This window comes from Pan paniscus, chromosome 4 (genome assembly GCF_029289425.2).
Source record: "Pan paniscus chromosome 4, NHGRI_mPanPan1-v2.0_pri, whole genome shotgun sequence".
In the NCBI taxonomy this organism is placed as follows: domain Eukaryota; kingdom Metazoa; phylum Chordata; class Mammalia; order Primates; family Hominidae; genus Pan; species Pan paniscus.
The window spans coordinates 156,502,767-156,523,804 of record NC_073253.2 but is presented as its reverse complement, the minus strand read 5'-3'; the positions used below and the strand labels follow the sequence as shown (position 1 = coordinate 156,523,804).

Sequence of the window (21,038 nt, the reverse complement as noted above, 5' to 3'; positions counted from 1 at the left end):
TCCCACCTCAGTCTCCCAAGTAGAGAGGACTATAGGCATGTACCACCATGCCTGGCTAATTTTTTATTATTTTTTCATAGAGACAAGGTCTTACTATGTTGCCCAGGATGGTTTGAACTCCTGGCCTCAAGTGATCCTCCTGCATTGGCCTCCCAAAGTGCTGGGATTACAGGCATGAGCCACTGTGCCTGGCCCTGAAATTTACTTTTAAATGAAAGTTATAAAAAAAGAATTTATAGCAAAGCAGATGGCTCTACGTTAGATCATACTAATAAAATATTGCTGATGTATAATCAGTTAAAACTCTACAATTTTGATTTCAATATAGTTTGTGGTGTTTGCAAGTAAAGAAGCCTTTTAAAAATCATTAACTATATCCGGAAGCCTTCGGTTGTGGTATTAGAAGTTCAAATGCTCTGTAACTCTTCCAAAAAACTGTAGTTCTGCATCAGATAAAGATGGCTACTCTTATGAATAAAGGGAACTGTAGATTTCTAGAAAAGCTAAACCATACAGCCTGAGCTGTGCTGTTTGATGTAGATTCTCCAATTGAAGGTATCTTAGTTCTTTGAAGAAAAAAAAAACATTTGTTTCTACCTTATTTTAAAGATTGAACTCCCTCTCTTTGGAGAAAAGAGAAGTGGTTTGTTGAAAATCATCTGGGGCTAAGATTCAAGGATTGGTATTCTTGTCATCTCTGTCACACTGACTAGTCACATGTCAAAAGGCAAAGAATTTAAGCAGTCTTTTACATTTATTGGGTTGTTTTTGGAAATGGCAGAACAATGTCCATCTTGCCTGTCTCCCAGACTTGTGAAAATCAACTATCCAGATGCAAAAGTTCTTTGAAAAGATAAATGTGATATCTCTTCACATGGAATGTGACATATGCTTTTTATTTGGGTTTTTTTTGGAGGGTGAGTGAATTTGTAAGATATTATTAATATTCACTGGATTTTATGGCATACTTCCCTGTACAGCACTGTTTACAATCTAATATGTGCTTATTCATTGCTGTTATATGTTTGCTTACTAGCTAGGATTATATGTGTGCTCACTTCTTAAGATTATACTCCACCCTGTGTATTGAGAGTATCATGAATAACAGAGAATATGTCTTTGTCATATAGACTCTCATCCCCAGCAACTGTGCCCTGATATGCATAGTAGGTGTTTAATAAATAGTTGTGGAATGAATGGAAGCATGCCTCCAAAATGCACTGTGCATGTCCAATGTACACTATACATTTATATCTACTCCTCAAAGCGATTGGAGTTAATGTTGTTTTGAGTTTTTCTGTGGAAGATTTTCTTTGAAACTAAATATGCTACAAAGTCAAATTTGAAAATCAACTACATGAATATTGAACAGATGATTCTTCTTTGTAATCACTTCTCTTCTGACTTGAAATTCAAATGTATTGTAATTCATATATTTTATATTGGGGAGAATTTGATAATCAGCATTATACTAATACTTTAAATTATTGTTCTCTTATTTTATCTTCTCATAAAGTAAAAACTAGTGTTATGTGATAATGTTATATGATAATGTGATAATGTTTGATAGAATGGGATTCCTAATCAGGTAAACCTGGGTTTAAGTCCCAACTACACCTATTCCTATTTTATTATGAAGTCCCAACTATACTATTCCTAGTTGCAAGAGAATCTATACTGTTAATTTCTCTAAGCTTTTGTAAGTCTAATGTGGGCCTAATTATACTACCCTAATGAGATCGTCATGAGGATTAAATACAGTAGTAGACTTGAAATGTTTAGTATGATATCAAACACATAGCAGCCTTTAGCTATATCTTTATATTATTTATATAGGTCATCTTCTAAACAGGTATTTTTTTCTGTTTTGTCTTTTTTTTTGTTTTCTGTATTTGTGTGTGTGCGTGTGTATGTTTCCTTTCACAGATGGATACACAACTGATGACATTGAGTTTTACTGGCGTGGCGATGATAATGCAGTAACAGGAGTAACGAAAATTGAACTTCCACAGTTCTCTATTGTAGATTACAAACTTATCACCAAGAAGGTTGTTTTTTCCACAGGTTTGTATCATGGAAAAGTGTTAAGGGAAAATAATCTTCACCGTATTTTGTTAAACATGTTCACTTACATTAGAGTTCTGTCCCAGGGAAGCACCATGACTTTACAAGACAAATCCACTGAAAACCCTCAGTTTCCCATGAAGTCTATTGTTCTACTCGGGACCCATACTATTATTTTCCAGAGGCCACCCCAGCAGAGCTGAGAGGATCATCTCTGTGTATCCTATTTGCCAGAGAAGCAACTAATTTTTAGAAAGAATACAGGAAGAGAAATAAAGACCTGGCTCAGAGCTGTTCCCCAACATTATAACATTATACATCTCACAGAATTGACCATAACCCCTTGATTATGATTATGATTGGGAGACCCAAGTTGCAGTTCATTCAAGTCTGATCACGTGAAATTCTCCAAAGACAACGGGAGGAATTCACATTTTCTTCAAAGGATAAGAATTCCTTTACACAGTTTCACCTCCTGTGTGAGCTAAAAGCTGTTTCAGGTATTAAGATTATCCTGAGGCCTTTGCCATCTTCACCCTTCCAGCATGGAGATTTTATATGGTCATACTTGATTTCATCAGCAAAATTCTTGCATTTTTGTAGCAATAAAGCTGAGGAAAGCAATCATTTGCTAGACACTCATTTAGGCAAAAAATATTCAACCCACAGGGATATCCTTCTTTATATTTTTCTTATTGAAATAAACCCCACAGGCACAGAAATAACTAATACTGTAATGGCCCTTTTGCTAAGAAGTCACATACTTTTTGTGCCTACAAACCACTTCAGGCAAAAGCTGTGTGACTTGATAAAAATACAATGCCTTTAACTTTAAAACAACAACGACAAACAGAAACTTTTCCTAAGTTTGAGGTCTGCTGAATTCCTAAAAATCTATGGAAAGAAGTTCCTACTTAGAATATTCTTACTATCGTATTCAGACACTTAGCCTAGCCCTCCAAAAACTAAACAAGGCTTTCTTCCAAACAATGAGAATATCCTCTCCAAGCTACTTATCATGTGAACTTCCTATAGTCTAAGACTGTGCTCTGTTATTTGTCTTGTTTTATTAAAGGGTAATTGCCCAGGTCATCCAATCAAGGAACCCAAATTTAGGAAGCTGATTCTTTAGTTGTATCTCCCACAAATATTGCTCAAAAGCAATGGGTGTCCACCTTTTGGTTGGTAAGGTATACTTTTAGAACTCCAATGGAAGCAATGAAACTATTTAAAAAAAGAATGCATATACATGAAAACCTACAAAAACCTGCGTTCCCTGAAACATCACCACTGATCACAGACTTAAACTGCAATCTGTGTCTTGAGAAGAGTTTTCTTTTACTATGACCAGAACATGCAGCCTCACTCTCACATAAGATTAAACTTACAGGATGAACTTACTAAGGAACAATTGAAAGAATGAAAAAAAGAACTGTCCCAAATTGTCCTAACAATTACAGAGGAGGGGTATGTTTGATTCACTTTATGAGGCTGAGTAGGGAAGAGCTGGAATTCTTTTAATTACTGGTGAGTACAGGATGCATTCCACACTGAGTAACTCCTGGTAATTAGAAACTCAGGGTTCTCAGACTACTTTTGAAGAAGAAAGTGTCCTTCACTAAGAGCTAAAATTGAACTGAGAGAAGATGTACTGTTTATGCACCTTTAAAGAAAAGTATCCTATAAATATTGATTGATAATGATGATGTTCTAAAATTGCCTTTCTAGGTTCCTATCCCAGGTTATCCCTCAGCTTTAAGCTTAAGAGAAACATTGGCTACTTTATCCTGCAAACATACATGCCTTCCATCCTGATTACCATCCTCTCCTGGGTCTCCTTCTGGATTAATTACGATGCTTCAGCTGCAAGGGTGGCATTAGGTAGGACATTTTATTACTGCTTGTGGATTTTGACTCTGTGTGTACATTTCTGTGTTCGCATGCACGCGTTTTCCTTATCCTGAAATTTGTGGTGCATGACGCAACTGAACCTCTCACACTGCAAGAGTTTCGCTATGAGACTTTGGGTGATCTGATTCAGTATTAAATCAATTAAACACGAAGTAAAGCTCTTTCATGTCAGTATTAGTTAACCGTATATCTGTTGATAATGAGATTAGTCCCATCAGTTTGATATTTTTATTGAAACATATTTCATATAGTATTGCTTGCATAATTGTTCAATTTGTATCTGTGCTTCTTTACCTAAGAAGACCTCCCTTCTACGTTTTTTTCTGCATGAAAGACAAGAAGATGTTGTGTGTAGCAAATGGATAAGCAGAAAGAATTCTAAAGTCTTGTTAACATTTCAGAGTAGCATGACTAAGGCAGGAGACAACAAAGTAAGAATATTGAGAAGTAATCTGTGGCATCTCTCATCTTATGCTGTTTTTTTCTAACAAACACAAAAGGAGAATAAATTACATTTCATGAACATTTTTGTTATTAACTTCAGATAAAGTAAATTTATGGCCTTTTACACGATCTTGATTATTGTGGATTCTGACTATTCCCTTTAAAATGTTGAATTGTTCACTTTTACCATTAGATCTCAATTCAATCATTACTTTCTTAGAAGAGCCACTCATTTATTATTCAACAAATAATTGTTAAATACCTAATATATGCTAATTGTACTAAGCACTGGAGATAGAGCAGTCTTCTGAAAGTTATATCTAGCAGTAAAAGATATACAATAAATTTAATAACCACATAAATTATACAATGTGGTAAATCTATAGAGGGATATAAAGCAAGGGGGCATGGGTTTGCTAGAAGTTCAGTTTAGAATAATTAGGGCCGACTTCACTCAGAAGTTGTCATTGGAACTAAGACTTGAAGATTAAGAGCAATGTGGATACCTGGGTGATAATATTCCAGATGACTGCAAAGGCCCTGGGTAGGAACAAACCAACAGTGTCAGCAGGAGGCTAATGAGGCCAAGTGAGTTCAGGGGAAGTAGCAAAGATAATGTTAGGGAAAGAGGCCTAAAAGATCACAAAAGGGCTATTACAAAGGGATGGTAGGCCACGACAAAGGCTTTGCTTTTATTTTGAATGAAATAGCCATTGACTGAGCATTAAAGTGGCATGATTTGATTTCTGTTTTAAAGGGATCGCTTCGGCTACTGGGTTAAGATTAAATTATGTGGCTCAAGGATGGGAGGAAGGAGAAGGAATGACCTCTCAGGCTGAGTCAAGCACCTGTGATATATACACTTGCAGTACCATAGACCTCCCCTGTGTGTAGACTAACCACAGTTATAACTTTTGTTTTCTTAGTGGTGTGATGTCCTTTTCCCCTTCAGCAATGAAAGATCCATGGAGGAAAGGTCCATATCTAGTTTTATATCTGAAGTGTCTTGCATGGGGAATGGTGCTCAGTAAACATTTGCTGAATGAAAGAAGGAATAAAATTTGCAAATATCCCATTTTTCCAAAGTTTAAACATGTCTTTTTTGTATCTATTACAGGAACAATAAATAATTCATTAACTTTTTAGAAGACATTTTTAAAATGTCTTTATGTGAGCAATTTATTACTAGGTTCAGAAATACTTTAAAATGAGATTTAGATAAGTAGTAAAATCAGCAATGTCAGTTTTATTATATACGTATGATACAGGATCATCCGTAGTTGAAATGATGAAGAGAAAATTGTAACTGGAAAATGTCTCAAAATGACGGCTATAAAGAGGACATGAGAAATGTAAGATACCTGTATCTAAAGCAAGACCAAGGTTTTATGGGCGTGCTCAGAATCAAATGCTCAGATTTATTTTTTTCTTCTGTAGCTGTTTCTTGGTGGAGTATAAAAACAAAATAGAAACTATGACATTATTACTAGTGAGATAAAATTAAATCAGAAAACTGTGTCCCCCCAAAATCATAGGAATGAAATTTAACCTTCAGGATGCGTTATTGGATAGTGTTTAAGGGCCTGGATTCCTGAGTCAGAAAGATTCTCATTCCAATGGCAACTCTACAACTTTCCATCTGTGTGATCTTGACCTCTGAGCTTTGTCTATTTTCACATCACTATTTTGCTACAAAGCTGGACTTTATCATACTCAGGACCTTGGACTTTCAGTGCATTTACCTTCCGATTACAGCTTAGAGGGAAACTACTTCCCACTGTCAGAGATACCAACTCAACAGGACAAACAATTACAGCCTGACCCAGTGTCACATTTTCCATAAGCAGTCCTAGAATGCATCTGTGTTATTTATCTAGGCATTATATGCCTAACTGTCCGATCCATATACATGAGGGCTATGATTCCTGCTTCTCTGTTACCCTCCACTCCGAATTCCCAGATGTTTATAATCATTTATTGATATTGCCTGTATAATGTATTCTTTAATTTCAGTACCCTTGCTGTTATTTTAATTGACTTCACTTCCATCATTCAGTTGGATTACTCTGAAAACCTCTTAACTGGCATTCTTTACTCCTGCCATGCCTGCTTCTCCCCATCATCCACACTGTCACCACAGTGATTGTTCTAAATGCAAATTGCCCCCTTGCTTGAAGCTGGCCCCTGCTCCACATTGCCTTTAATTTTAAGTTCAAACTCTCCCATTAGGCTCTCTGCATGGCCCTTAACCTCCAGTCTTCTCACGATTCTTCCCATCCTGTCTTGCAATGTACCCACAATGATTTTTCCGAGATCATGGTAATGGACTGTGTACTCTCCCCCAAATCCAACCTTGATATAAAAGCTCTCTCCACCAGCAGTCCCCATAAGTCAAAAATGAATTTTGACCCCCAGTTCTGGGTTGCCTGGGTGACTTTCACTCATTTTTCAGAAATCAGCTCAAAAGTCTCTATTTCCTAACCTCATCCCTGGCACATCAGAAAGTTGACCTAGAGTCCTCTCCATATTCTGAACTCTTACCTTACACATGTGCCTATCATAGCATTTAATTCACGTTTTAACCCCGCACTAGATATATAACTATAAATACAAAAATTTAATTAAAAGAAGGGATCAAACGTTCAGTGATCACTGTAAGCTAATTTATACCTATATCCATTCCCTATCCTAGGGCTGGCATGCAATAGTAAGGGCCCAATAAATAGATTGTGGCATATATGAATGAGAAAATGAATATAGATCACCTTTCCAGCTATTAAGAAAGAAGAAAAGAGATAGGAACATTATTACTCTAACTCTCCCATTTTTTTTCAGGAATCACAACTGTCCTCACAATGACCACAATCAACACCCACCTCCGGGAAACTCTCCCTAAAATCCCCTATGTGAAGGCCATTGACATGTACCTGATGGGGTGCTTTGTCTTCGTTTTCATGGCCCTTCTGGAATATGCCCTAGTCAACTACATCTTCTTTGGGAGGGGGCCCCAACGCCAAAAGAAAGCAGCTGAGAAGGCTGCCAGTGCCAACAATGAGAAGATGCGCCTGGATGTCAACAAGGTAAATTCAGAGGGCAAGCCCTCCTTGCTTCTTAAACTCATGGAAGAATGCTAGCAATACAGGTTGATGACCTTGTTGAGCAAATGAGGAAACCAAGCCCAGGGAAGAGAATGGGTAATTTTCCCCAAAGCACACAAACAATTAATGATGGAAGCACAATTAGGGACCAAACTCATGACACAAGATTTGGATGCCCTTTCCATTAACAAGAGGAGTGACCAAACATGAGAAGACCTTTATGATGCTTTCTCACATATGAGTATAGTACCTATAATTATTTATGCATTCTTTAAATTTATTCACCTAATTTATTTAAAAAGGAAATTTAATGTTGCTTCAGTCAGTATTACTTGCTGGACAATAGCTTTACAAATATATAAGTAACAAATTTAAAAAACTATATCAAGTTCTAATTTATACTAGATGAAGTCTCTGGCCCTGAAATCTGCATTCTCTTTGACTTAAAGGAAAGATAAGCAAGTATACAGATGTGTTACAGACCCACTAAGCAACAAACTGAGACTTTTTCTTTGAAGCAATCAGAAGAACATAAGAAGAGTAGGGGGGAAAAGACAAATAATTTTCTCCTTTAAATGACAATGCCTTGCACATATACCACTTATCATTGCAGCATTTGACTATATGAGGCCACCATCTTGCTTAAGTCAGACATGGTCAAAGATTCCCACAAAACTATAAACCCTGTTTATTTGTTAAGTCAGTAGTTTTCAATCATGGGTGCCAATGGAATGACCTGAACAGATTAAAAAAAAATACTGAAGCCTTGGTCCCTTCCCCAGAAAATCTGATTTGATTTTCTTGGAGAAAGCATGGGCAACACAATTTTAAAAAGTTCCCCAAGTTGTTCTAATCTGCATCCAAATTTGAGAATCACCACTTTAAGGTTTTTGATGGTAGTCCCAGTAGAGCCAGCTCTCTTTACTCTCAATATTAAACTTCACCTGGCTTCCTGTTATAGCACTTGCTGCACTAACAGAATACTTGTATATGTATCTTCCCAGAGGCCACATTTAGACCTTTAGCAATAGCCAAAGAAAAGTCTTATTTTCATATCTGCCCTAAATACTGTTTATGAAGTAGTGTCTAATATTGGACCAATAAATAGTTCATCATGATGGGACTAGGAAAACATTAATCAATCCTCTTAAACTATTTGGAATTATTAATTATAACAAAAGCTGATTATTTCCTTGATGTTTTGATATTTCTAACTTCAAATTAATTCCAAGGATAGAAAAGCATAAATAATCTCTGCCATTGAGTTGTATTTGGAGCAAACCATATGGAAGCTTCTAACTCAGTAATGTTTTTCACATATCCATAGGTCTAATATTTGGTTTTAGACTCTTCTCTAATCCAAGGCACTTCTTGCTTAGAAGATGATATTTGCAACAATGCAAATTTTAAGTATGGCTCTTGGAAACCAAAAAACTGTAAGGGTCTAGGAAATTGTCAAATTCTTTCCCACACCCAAGGTTTTACTTATTGGAATCTGCCAATAGATTCCAATTTACCATTATGGTTCTCTCAGGCTGTCAAATGAAAGAGTATTTTCTAAACCTATTTTCTGATTTTCATGACATAGTAGTCTTAGAGAAGAGAATAAATAAATAAATAAATAAACAAATAATGCTATCTCGTAGGACTTCAAAATGAGTCTAAATCAATTGCATAATTAAAGGCTGACTTAATAAGATAACATCTGATCTCTTCACTTTCATCTACCCTATTTTTTATACCAATTTGCATTTAAATGGTAAAGTTAAGACCTAGAGGTAGGAGGTTTTATACAAACTGAACCTGCAGAGCTTCAGATAGTTCTAAAACGGAAATAGAGAAAAGTTCACTAGGCAGTTACCCCATAGTGGTGAAAAGCCTATCCTCTTGGTTGAAGGTAGACCCTACCATTCAAGTGATGGAATATGAGAGAACAAAAAAGATACCAGAGATTATTTAGTATTTTTCAGTGATTCTCAAAACAGGGTCATTTTCTTCTCCCAGAGGACATTAGGCATTGTCTGGAGACATCTTTCATTGTAAAAACTATAGGATGAGGTTTACTACTGGTATCTAGTGTGTAGAGGCCCAGGTTGCTGCTACACATTTGGCAGTGTGCAGGATAGCTTCCCCGTAACTTCTTGTTTTCAAACATGAGAAACTGAGGTACTGAAAAAATAATATCTTTGTCGTCTAAATATTCTTTAGCAAAGTTGTTTCTCCATTTTCTTTGAGCAGCATGTGTAAGAATCAAGACATCATGAGTCATGGTTTAGAACAATGGTTCTGAACAAATATTTTAGAGTCTTTCAAGTTCAATATTTACCTTCCCATTTAACAACTGGGTGACAGTAGACAAAAAATTTAGCCTCTCTGGCCCTTTAGTTTTCTCATCTGTGAAACAGGGTTAATTCCTCTCTTATAAAGTTACTCATGAACATAATTGTGATAATGTGCAAAGAGGGTAATATAGTCCTCAATACATGGTAAGCACTCAGGAAGTGATAAATATTAATAAAATATTAAAATATAATAAGTGGTAGGCAATATTACTTTTTAAAATAAAATTTGCAGTCCCCATACTTATTGGTGATGCTAGCGTGTGTGTTCTACATGCTCTACCATGTGGAATGCAGTAGCATCCCTAAAGCAGTATATTGTATAGACAGGAATGTTTTATGTTAGAAGTTTTAAAGTCAAATCAAGAAAATCATTTTTCGAAGGGTATTAGCTGTAAAATCTATAGCAAACCAACTGCATCAAACTCTATTAATTATTTCTTAGAGCAGAAAACCTACAACCCATTTTGATTAGATTAAAACAAAACGCTGACCATCAAGCTTTCCAGACTCCCACTATTTCTTTGTTTACCCAGCATGAAAGGTTAGAGGAGGTCCACATTGCTCCTGATTATGAGGTGCTGTCCTTTGTGTCAGCATCATGAATAATACCACCCCATTTCATATCAAGAATGTCTCTTCTTTTCAACTGTAATTCTATAGTTATTTTTTTTCCAAGATCAAGCACTTATAATCAGCTAAGCATTGTTGGCTGCTCTGGGAAAATCAGGAGTGGGATTAAATTTTTCACCTTCCTTTGGTGATTTCCTAAAGATGGAAGGAGTGTGTCAGATTATCTAAAGTGATTTTTGAACTGTGCTCTGTCCTGAGGTCAGGGAGGGTTGAAAACGGGAAGCCTGCACAGGTGGGAGCCCAGTGTTGATTCAGCAGATGCTACCGCATTTTTTTCAGCCTCTTTTTGGTATTAGCTTCTCTTAAATGTTTGTTTTAATAAGTGAATTTGCAGCTCTTAAAATAATTCCCGTCCTGTCATTTCACTGATGTAAAAGCCTATGTGCCTAAAGAAGGTGAAATAGCCAAGGTCACATAGCAAGCTTTTAAAAGTTCTGATATGGATTTTTCTGTCCTTCTCCAGTGTACATAAAAGTGTGCTGGCAAAAAAAAAAATAAAATAAAATAAAAAATAAAAATAAAAAACAAACAAAAACTGAAAAGCTAATTCCATGTTAGTTTATGTATTCCAACTCAGTTGATTTCACCTGAAAAATCCCAGCTACCTGCACATGAAAGTTTATAAGCAAGTGTCACTTTCACCGTTGTCTTCATGTGCCAAGTTAAGTAGTAAAGTACTAAGATTTTAAAAATAAACTTTAAACCAATATGAGGTCTACTGAATATTTTTTCCCAAGTGTCCTTTGGAGTAGTTTAAACATGATCTTTATTCTAATGCTAGGAGAGTCTTTCCTATTTTCCCTTGCATTCTTCTAGTTTGTGTGTGTGTGTGTGTGTGTGTGTGTGTGTGTGTGTGTGTGTCCTAATGGAATTTGCTTTTGATTGATTTCACCCACTGTTCTTGCCCATAGCTTCAAGTTTCAACTCCCCTTACTTCTCTTTTAAGCTTTATATTGTTTCCTTGTTTATTTTTCTGCCAAATACTAAGAACATGCGTATTTGAGAATCAAGTTATTCTTGCCTTTTTACCACCGTGGTATTTGCACATATCAAATGCACCTGCAGCCAACAGTTTTCTAACTAAAGCTGCACCACAGAGATCTCCATTTAAGGGTGTTCTTTATTCTGCATTCATGGGTGCTGTGACTCTTTGTGTTGTCTTTATCCATTGTGTGTAATCTTTTCTAATGTAAAGCCACTAAGATATTTTCAATCAATTTATTTCTACTGCTTGGAATTTGATGTTTTTAAAACAAAACATTTTTTAAAAACTTACTCAAATTCCCATTCTCTGTTAGCCTTTATCTAAAGGATTTCTAAAGGCCAGTAGCATTTATCTATATCCAATTTACTTTAACCATCAGGCCTAATCTAGTAGCATCAATTGACTTAATTAGCACATTCTCTACTTTGTCTTCCAGATTTTTTATAAAGATATTAAACAAAATGGGACCCAATATCGATCCTTGTGGGACCCTACTGGAAACCTCTCCCCAACTAGACGGACTACCAATTACGATTTCTCTCTGTATACGGTTAGATAGCCAGTTTTTAATCCATTTATTTGTATTTCTGTTGGGGCCAATTTGTTTAGCTGTTCCCTTGAAAAATGTGTGGGGTCTTTGCAGATAACCTATGAACATGTATCCACAGAGTCTTGGGGATAAGTTAAAACTTTTTCAGGAGACCTTAGTGGGACTTTCCTAGGTTTGCTTTTTCAGTATAGCTTTGGTGAACCTAAGCTTCAGTGTTTCACTCAGGAATTGTTGTTGTGTTAGGGAAAGAAATTAAATGGATTGTATTTTGAGAATCCTTTTCATTTGTACTGAGAGGACAAGAGTGTCATTATTTCTTAGTTTTAGTGTTGTGTTTGCTTTTTTCAGACTCTTTGGATTGAATAGGTGAATTAAACATTTCTTTTGTTGGTTGGCTGAGAATTCAGAAATTTGTCTACATTACTAACTTGTGTCTAAGAATGTTATGCTTGCATCAAGTCCTTGTTGATTTCTTGTTATTTATTTCACAAATAGGTATTGTATTGGCAGGCTCATCATTATTATGATAGATAAAAGCCAATAATTGACATTGTTGTTTACCAAAACTCTTGACTTAAATGAACTCTAAAGAAAGCCTATTTTTGACTCATAGTTTAGTTTCTGAATCCTCATATGTTGGTGATCTTAATTGGCAAGTTGTCATTCATATTGCCCTCCAAATTGAAGGAGGAAAATGATAATTGTCACCATTCCACCCTATCATCTACTACTTGTTCAACTCCAGTGTTTAGCAAATGATATTGGATATTTGTGAATCTTTTCTATGAGGACTTGATGCCAGAAGTGCTTCCATTATTATATCTTCTAAGTATCAGGCTATCCCTTAATTTTGTGGCTTTGACTCCAGAATCTTTAATACATCATTGTTGTTGCCATTGGGGTAGGGGAGAGAATGGATAAGCTACTGAATTGCTCCTTTGTGCTGGTATTTTGTCACTTTTTGACTTCATTACTTGTGTTATATAGTAACAAAGTCTAGTAAATAGTAATAATTAAATTATGGAAGAGATGTTTGAAATTTTGTTAATCACTATTTTTTGTTCCAATCCCCTAAACATTCCATCACCTACTATGTCTGTGCTCTCAGACTATCTCATTTATGTTGTTGCTGCTGTCCTTATTTTTTAACTTTAGTTACGCTTGTTGAAATTAAAGTAGACTGATTTGATTGGGCATTATTCTGGGTCAATTGTTAATTATGTAGAAGAAAACATGTATGAAAGTTGGATTTATGATAAAAATGATTGAAGAAGGCTGTATTTCTGAAAACGAAAATCAAACACACTACATGATTATTGTAAAGACTGGGTAAAACCACATGAAAATTCAGGATATCCTCAGATGATGAGGATATTTTTGAAAATTTGCTCATTGGTGCATTAAAGTGTGCAGTTGATGGCTTGAAAGCGTTAATACTCTCTTATCCCATGATTTGAACACTAATTTGTTAAGACCTCTTCCTCTATCTCATAAAATATCATATTAACAAAAATGTTCAATGAAAATATGAATTCTACATTGAAATATGAATTCTAACGTCTTTTGTTTTTATACTTTTCTATGTTGGGTATGTCTTTATGCTGTCCTTTAAGTCCTCTTTTAAGTTCGCACTATGAAATAAGGTCTAGTATTTGAAAGTTCAAATAACAAGCTTTCTAGTAAACTTATAACCTATAAGAGCATCAAGATATATGTCACAATTGCAAAAGGTACTGGGAAGATTAGTGGATTTTATAGCTATATGAACTGGGTTCATATTCAAGCATTGTCATTTATAAGCTGTGTGACATTAGACATGTTTAACCTTTCCAAGCTTTAATTCCTCAACTGAAAACTAAAACTACTAATTTCTGTCTTATAGAACTGCTGAGAAGAATAAGTGAGATAATTATACCAACGGCCTTATGTAGTACCAAGCAAAGGACATTCAAATAATAGTTGTAATTATTCTGGAGATGGTGGCAGGGATTGTGTATCTTTCTCAGATTTTATTTAGTTCTATAACTATTATTCTGATTACAAAACAAATTCATGGTCATTCTTAAAATTACACAAAGTATAGTGAAAATCACCTGCACACTCCCACACAGATATAATCATTATCAACATTGCCTTTTATTCACATTTAATGACATATTTTATATAAAAATCATATTCTACTCTTCTGTATACAGTTATTTCCCAGTTAACTTTTCATATCTTTTAGTATAAGTATACACCATTTCTAATAGCTATAAGATATGTAATTGAATGTGCATGCCATAATTCATTTAACATATATTCAATGAGCACCTATTGTTTGATGTTTGCATTGTTTCTAAGTGATTTTCCATTATAAACAAGTATAAAATAAACATCACATTGCAGACAGGTTTACACACCATTGTTCCTGATAAATTTCTTAAAATGGATTTGCTAGGTTCAAAGTTATATGACTCTAAAGTGGTGATATATGTAGTCAGGTTGTTCACTAGAAAGGTTCTATGATAGTTTACATACCTAATAGCCATCTGAGAGTGTGGTAGTACACACACATACATATAAACACATACACACAGTGTATACGCACACAATTACCTTGCACTCCCACAAATGAGGAAGAAACAGAAAACATGTTTAACTTGGTCCAATTGTGATAAGTGCTGGAGAAGAGGAGAGAGAGAAGACTCCAAAATCCCGTGTCTAGTCTCTATCCTCTCTTTCCAAAAGCCATCAATAATAAAATGTCAATAGAAAAATAAAATAGAAACTATCAACACCCAGCTCAAACTGAGGCCCTGCAAAGATGCAGAGATGCATAAGCAGATCCCATAATTAGCGCAAGCAGAATCAGAAGAAATCTACCTAAATTATAAGTGAACATAAGGGAAAACCCAGAAGCAATGTCTCCATCAAGATGAAGCATCTAAACAAAGAAACAGCATGACAGCTATGCGAGAAAACCACCACATGGGGAAGGCAAGGAGAAGACCTCAACATGCAAAGACAGATAATGACCCTTATATTTTAAAAAAAGTATATTTTGGCTGGGCTGGTGGCTCATGCCTGTAATCCCAGCACTTTGGGAGGCTGAGATGGGCGGATCACTTGAGGTCAGGAGTTCTAGATCAGTCTGGCCAACATGGTGAAACCATGCCTCTGCTAAAGATACAAAAAATTAGCTGGGTGTGGTGGCGGGCGCCTGTAATCCCAGCTACTAGGGAGTCTGAGGCAGGAGAATGCTTGAACTCATGGGGTGGAGGTTGCAGTGAGACGAGATCGCACCACTGCACTCCAGCCTGGATGACAGAGTAAGACTCCGTCTCAAAAAACAAAAAAGTATATTTCAAGATACTAAAAATGTATTAAAAAGTATTCTAAAAGTATATTTAAAAAGTATATTTCAAGATAAATTAAAACTTCCTGTAACAAAATATTTTCTCACCAAAATTGAAAGAATATGTGAAACCAAAAATCAAAAATAAACTAATAAACAAGAAGCGATTAAAAGAGGGAAAATGAAGGCAAAGCAATCCTTATGAAACTAACAAATCAATCTAAAACAGTAAGAAAGATAATCAATTTGGCCAAAAAAATCAAGGCAGTAGCACAAAGTTCAGGCTGTAGTAAATCATGCCAAATGCAGAGGAAAAAGTTGTATGGATAAAAATCTTTTAGAGGAAGCATAATAAATATACAGAACAGGTACTGTGGATTAACCATGCAGAACCTTAATGTTAGTAAAGAATGGAAAAAAATGGAATAGAAAAAAATATTTAAGTCTAATGTCAGAATCTAATTATAAAAATGCTGATAATAATAAACACTTCTTCTCCGGGCACAGTGATTCACACTTGTGATCCCAGCACTTTGGGAGACTGAGGCAGGCAGATCACTTGATCCCAGGAGTTCAAGACCAGCCTGGGCAACATGGTAAAATCCTGTCTCTAGAAAAAGTACAAAAATTATCTGGGTATGGTGGCACATGCCTGTAGTCCCAGCTACAAGGGAGGCAGAGGCAGGAGAATTGTTTGAGCCTCGAAGGTGGAGGTTGCAGCACGCCAAGATTGCACCATTGCTCTCCAGCCTGGGTGAAAGAGGGAGACTCTATCTCAAAATAATCATAATAATAACATAATAAACCTTTCTTGAATACCTACTATATGCTTAGACAATTTACATATATTATGTCAGTCTTTATTATTACCCCATATTGTTATTATTATATTCTTTTGAGTAGTGAGCTGAGACCTGGAGAACATGATTAACTTTCTTAATGTTAGATAACTAAGCAGTGGTTGAACAGAAAATATGACTACAGAAGCTACATATTTAACTGCTATGATGTACATTCTGTATTTGTACATATATGTAATGAAAGTAATTAATCCCGCTAATTACCAGGTTGTTCCCTGGAAAAATTTTGCTTTACCTATTAGCACCGTTTGAAATTAATTAATAATGACATTAATTAATTTATTTACAGGTATGTATAACAAGTTTAAAAGGATGTAATGGGTTCCAAGATTAAAAATTATACAACATATTTAACTACTTAGTATATTCCTCTGAAATTACTCAATTTCCAGTTAAGAAAAAGTGAATGACCTACAAGGGAGAAAAAAAAGTTAGGTTTCAGTATACTCCACAGCATATTAAATATCGTTAGACAATGGAAAAGTTCTTATAAGTTTCTGAGAGGGAGAAAGTATAACCTAAGTTATTACTATTGATACATCATGACAAATGAAAGATACTTTATCCTCAATTTGCAAGGTATTAAGGAATAGTTTCCGTGAGTCCTTATTTGTGGGAAATAATATTGTAATATAACAATCTAGCCTCTGGTAAAATGTAGTCAAAGTTAGGAACTTTGGAACAGGAAAGACCAGTGTGCTGGCATTTAGAACTAAAGATAACATGTAGAACTAAAGCTATACATGTCCAGGAGTTAAGGTTTCCAAATAAAACGGAATTGAAATATTTTTAAAAGCTGGATAATAAATATGTGTAAGAACAGCGAAACAGCAGAATAATCTTATGATGTAAACTAAAATTATGCAGTGGTATTTTTGAGGAGAGAGGAGATGTTCATTTGCTAATTGATAACAAGAACTTAGTATTTACTCTTTTATTTTTAGAGTTTATGAATCCAGAAATTAAAGATTAATAATAAAATTAGCATAGATAACGTGATCACCATTATGACAGTGTTTCTCAAGGGATCTATCATAGATTGCCAACCTAGAGTCACTTGGGACATCTGCTTAAAAGTAGATTCTACCTGAGAAAATATAGATCAAAACCTTTAGTGGGGAAAGCTTAGTACTAATCTACATTTTTCTATGCCCCGGGTTTTTGTGGTATACACTACAGCATGACAGCCTGAGGACCATTATAGTAGAAGATGTAAAAACTGATAAATCTTACAAAAACCCTTCATAACCTGAAGGAAATGAAGAAAGATACAGATGATGTAGCTAAATCTTGATGTCAGAAATAGAGATAAAGATGACTGGAAAGCTAATTTAGAGCATAAATTCAGATGACAAAATTAAGGCCAAGCTTCTCTGTGTAGAGCATATATCAACTCATCTATGAAAAGAATAAGATTTTCAGATTGAATCTAGCAACCAATCCAACAAAATGCTTTATAATAGAGATATTTCTAAAGTAAAGGTATTAGAAAATGTTCTAAATAAAGTCATGGGAAAAAACAAATGAGGCAATTACAAATCTGAAGAAAGCTGAGAATTGATCATTATTACTATATAAAGATGAATTTAAGATAAAAGTATCACAACCAAGAGATAGTTTTATAATCATAATTACTATCCCAAATAAAGATATAATCATTATGAATCATATAATTTAAATCAAAAGAGCATCAAAATAAATTGAAGTGATAGGAAATCAAAGGAGGAAATGACAGAAACATTAAGTGGTATAATTATAAATTTTACTATTTGTATAAACTCTTTTATGTACAAGTCACGTGTCAAAGATACAATAAAAATTAAATTGAAGAACATTTAGAAAATAATACTAATTTTAAATACTACATAATTAATCCTCAGTTGTGTGGTTAAATTAGTTAACAGTGAGATGGCCATAGCTTAAAACATCTTTCTAGCAAGTAATTTTAAAAACTGAATTAAACATACAATTTAAGAAGTTAGAAAAAGTTCAGCAACAAAATACCTAAATAAAGCAGAAGGAATAATCAAGATCAATTATAAATTAACAAATTAGAAAATCAAAATAACCCACAAGTAAAATAAAGACATAATCGATAAAGGAAAAGGCTATTAAGGAAACAAAGAGGAAGATAATATGAATATACCAAAGCAGTAATTTTTAAAAGCATAACAATTAAACATTAAGGGGAAATTAAAAGAAAACTATGCAAAGATCTTAGAAAATGTGAATATATAATTCATCATGTCCTTAGAAAATATGAATTAGAAAAAAAATTAGCCTAGATGAAATAGAAAAGAAAAACGACCAATTAACTAAAGATGAACTTAACAAAATTGACAGAAAAATATAACTCCCACTCAAAAAGAGCATCTAGCCCATAAGATTTCAACAATGAATTCTATCAGACATGAAAATTCAAATATCTCTAGTGGTATTTAAACTCTTGTAAATAATAACAAAGAGAAGGAAAAACTTCCAAATGATTTAGATGGTCACATAACGTAAATAAGGTTTACCAACACTATATTTCAAAAAACAAAAGCATGTGAAAGAAACAATGGACCCACTTAACTGGTGAACATTAGTGGGGAAAATTTTTTTGAAATTGATTTTTCAACTGAAATCCAGAAAATACAGAAAGCAAACTACCTCATAACCACAGAGTGCTACTTCAAATTATAAGGGTAATATTTTCCATATAGATGAGTTGAAAGGGTGAAAAACTTTATATATATATATATATAATAAATATATAAAAAATATATAATATATTTTTATATTATAGCCTTTCCATAGATACCAAAAAGGACATTAAGAAAAATTAACAAAAATTTAATATTCATTCTTGGTTATAAATTTAAAATCTCTTAGGAAATTAGAAAGTGAAGAATGCTTCCTTGCCTGGGTCTCTGTGTTTATTTCTCTTTATCTACCTGTCTTATGAAAAACTCTGACTCTTGCTTCTTGGCTTAGGATGGAACAGTTCAGGCTAGAACAAGAAATGGATGCCCGCCATCACCACTATTGTTTATTTTTAAAAAAAAAAACAGCTAATAAAATTACATTAGGGAAAGTAAGGAATATTGGAAAAGGATAAGAAATAATTTTACTCTTAAACAGGAACAACGACAATTTATTCAAACAAAATTTAAGGGAATGAACTGCGAAAGACTTAGAAACAATATGAGAAGTTTGGGAAGTTCCCACAGCTTTTTTCCTATATAGAAAATATATAAACAATAACAAAAATATAATGGAAGGGAAGAAAAGAGCCCTTTTCACAGTAATAAGATTTTAATAAAAGAAAACTTTGTGTTTTTTTAAAAGTATTTTTAAAGGTAAAATTTATAAGAGATCAGTTTTTTCTAAAGTATTCTATGAGCCTTGTGTAATGTCATTGGAAACCAATGGGTTTTATTTTTGATTTTATTTCTTCGGTGGTTTATTTTAGAAATTTGACCCAATAACTCTAAAGTTTATTTGAAAGAAAAGTATGTATGTGAGGAATCCAGAAAGTGAAAAATTTTAGAGAAGAATTTTTGTACTGGAAATTTAAGTGACTGATAAAATCACAGCAGTGAATGCAATATAGCTCTGGCCCAATGTTCTCTATGTAAAGGAAACATAAATTAACTTAGAGCATAACAAATTTAAGTTCTCAATAAAAGTATAATTTCATATCATTGGAAATCTGTGAATTATTCAATAAACAGTGAGCAATGATTTGGGAGTATTTAAATATATTACCATATATCTAACCTACCCCTTTCTCCAAATTAAATTTTAGATAAGTCAAAGATTGAAATATTTTTCTAAAAATAGGCAGAAATACATAAAAGGCAAAAAATTATGTATAAATGTTTGAATAAACATGGATTAGATAAAACATGGCAGAAAATTCAGACTGTATAAAAGAATGATAGTATTCTTAACCTTGCAAAAATATTTAATTTCTATATATATTTTCTCTCTCTCTTACCAATCTTATCAGATAAATCTTTTCCATTTACAGTGACCATATTTTTTTCTTTCTAATTACATTTTTAAAGCACATGGTTACTTTCATTTACATAATAGTCAAAAATATAAGAAAGTAAAACTCTCTGAATCCCAATCTTCCTGAGAAAAAAAACACCAGCAGTACTTTGCAAGTTTTTCATATATATAACGATTTATGCATCTATAAGACCTTCTTTCTCACTTTCCCTTCAGCAGCACTGATTGTTGCTCGCCCTTTGCAGTTTATAATGGGTATAATCTTGTTATGTTAACTTGTATTTATCTTATTTCTTAAAATATTAAGCATTTTTTCATACATTCATATGCATTTTGAATTGGCTTCCCTGTGAATTGCCTATTCTTATTCTTACCCATTTTTATCAAGGGCTTTTTTTGTTTTCAGTTTCAAGAGTTCTAGGTATAATAAAATATTAACATTTATTAATATGTGTATTTCAGATATTTTTCCCCAAGCTCTCATTCATGCTATGACAAGTTTTTAATTTTTAAATTGTCCATGTACTTATTCTATTATTCTCTGTATGTTTTCTGGAATAGCTGAATTCCTCTTGGAATGCTAGGTTAAGCATATGGTCTTCTAAATTTTTCTGAGACTTTTAAAATAGTTAATTTATTGTTTCATGTTTTGCATTTAATGCATCTTGAAGGATGAGTTATTGTTAGTGCAAGAATGATCAACTTTATATTTTTCCAGAAGTCAAATGAGTAACACAAGTATCATTTACTTATTTTAGAAACTTTTCCCCAGTGGTTACATTTGGAGAGTGGGATGGGATGGTAGGGGCACTTCTGCT

The 21,038-nt window shown here is 34.0% G+C and overlaps 1 protein-coding gene across 4 annotated transcripts in view; it reads left to right on the top strand.

Moving 5' to 3' along the window:
- Positions 1–21,038, top strand: part of GABRB2 (gamma-aminobutyric acid type A receptor subunit beta2) — a 259,255-nt gene that overhangs the window by 209,616 nt on the left and 28,601 nt on the right. For 3 of the 4 annotated variants that reach the window (XM_014345144.6, XM_014345143.6, XM_034960916.4), the window contains exons 7-10: positions 1,927–2,064; positions 3,793–3,945; positions 7,255–7,499; positions 11,911–12,024. In XM_014345144.6, coding sequence (XP_014200630.1) covers positions 1,927–2,064; positions 3,793–3,945; positions 7,255–7,499; positions 11,911–12,024 — 650 coding nt within the window. The remainder of the gene's footprint in view (positions 1–1,926; positions 2,065–3,792; positions 3,946–7,254; positions 7,500–11,910; positions 12,025–21,038) is intronic. The other variant, XM_003808018.6, reaches the window with a different exon arrangement.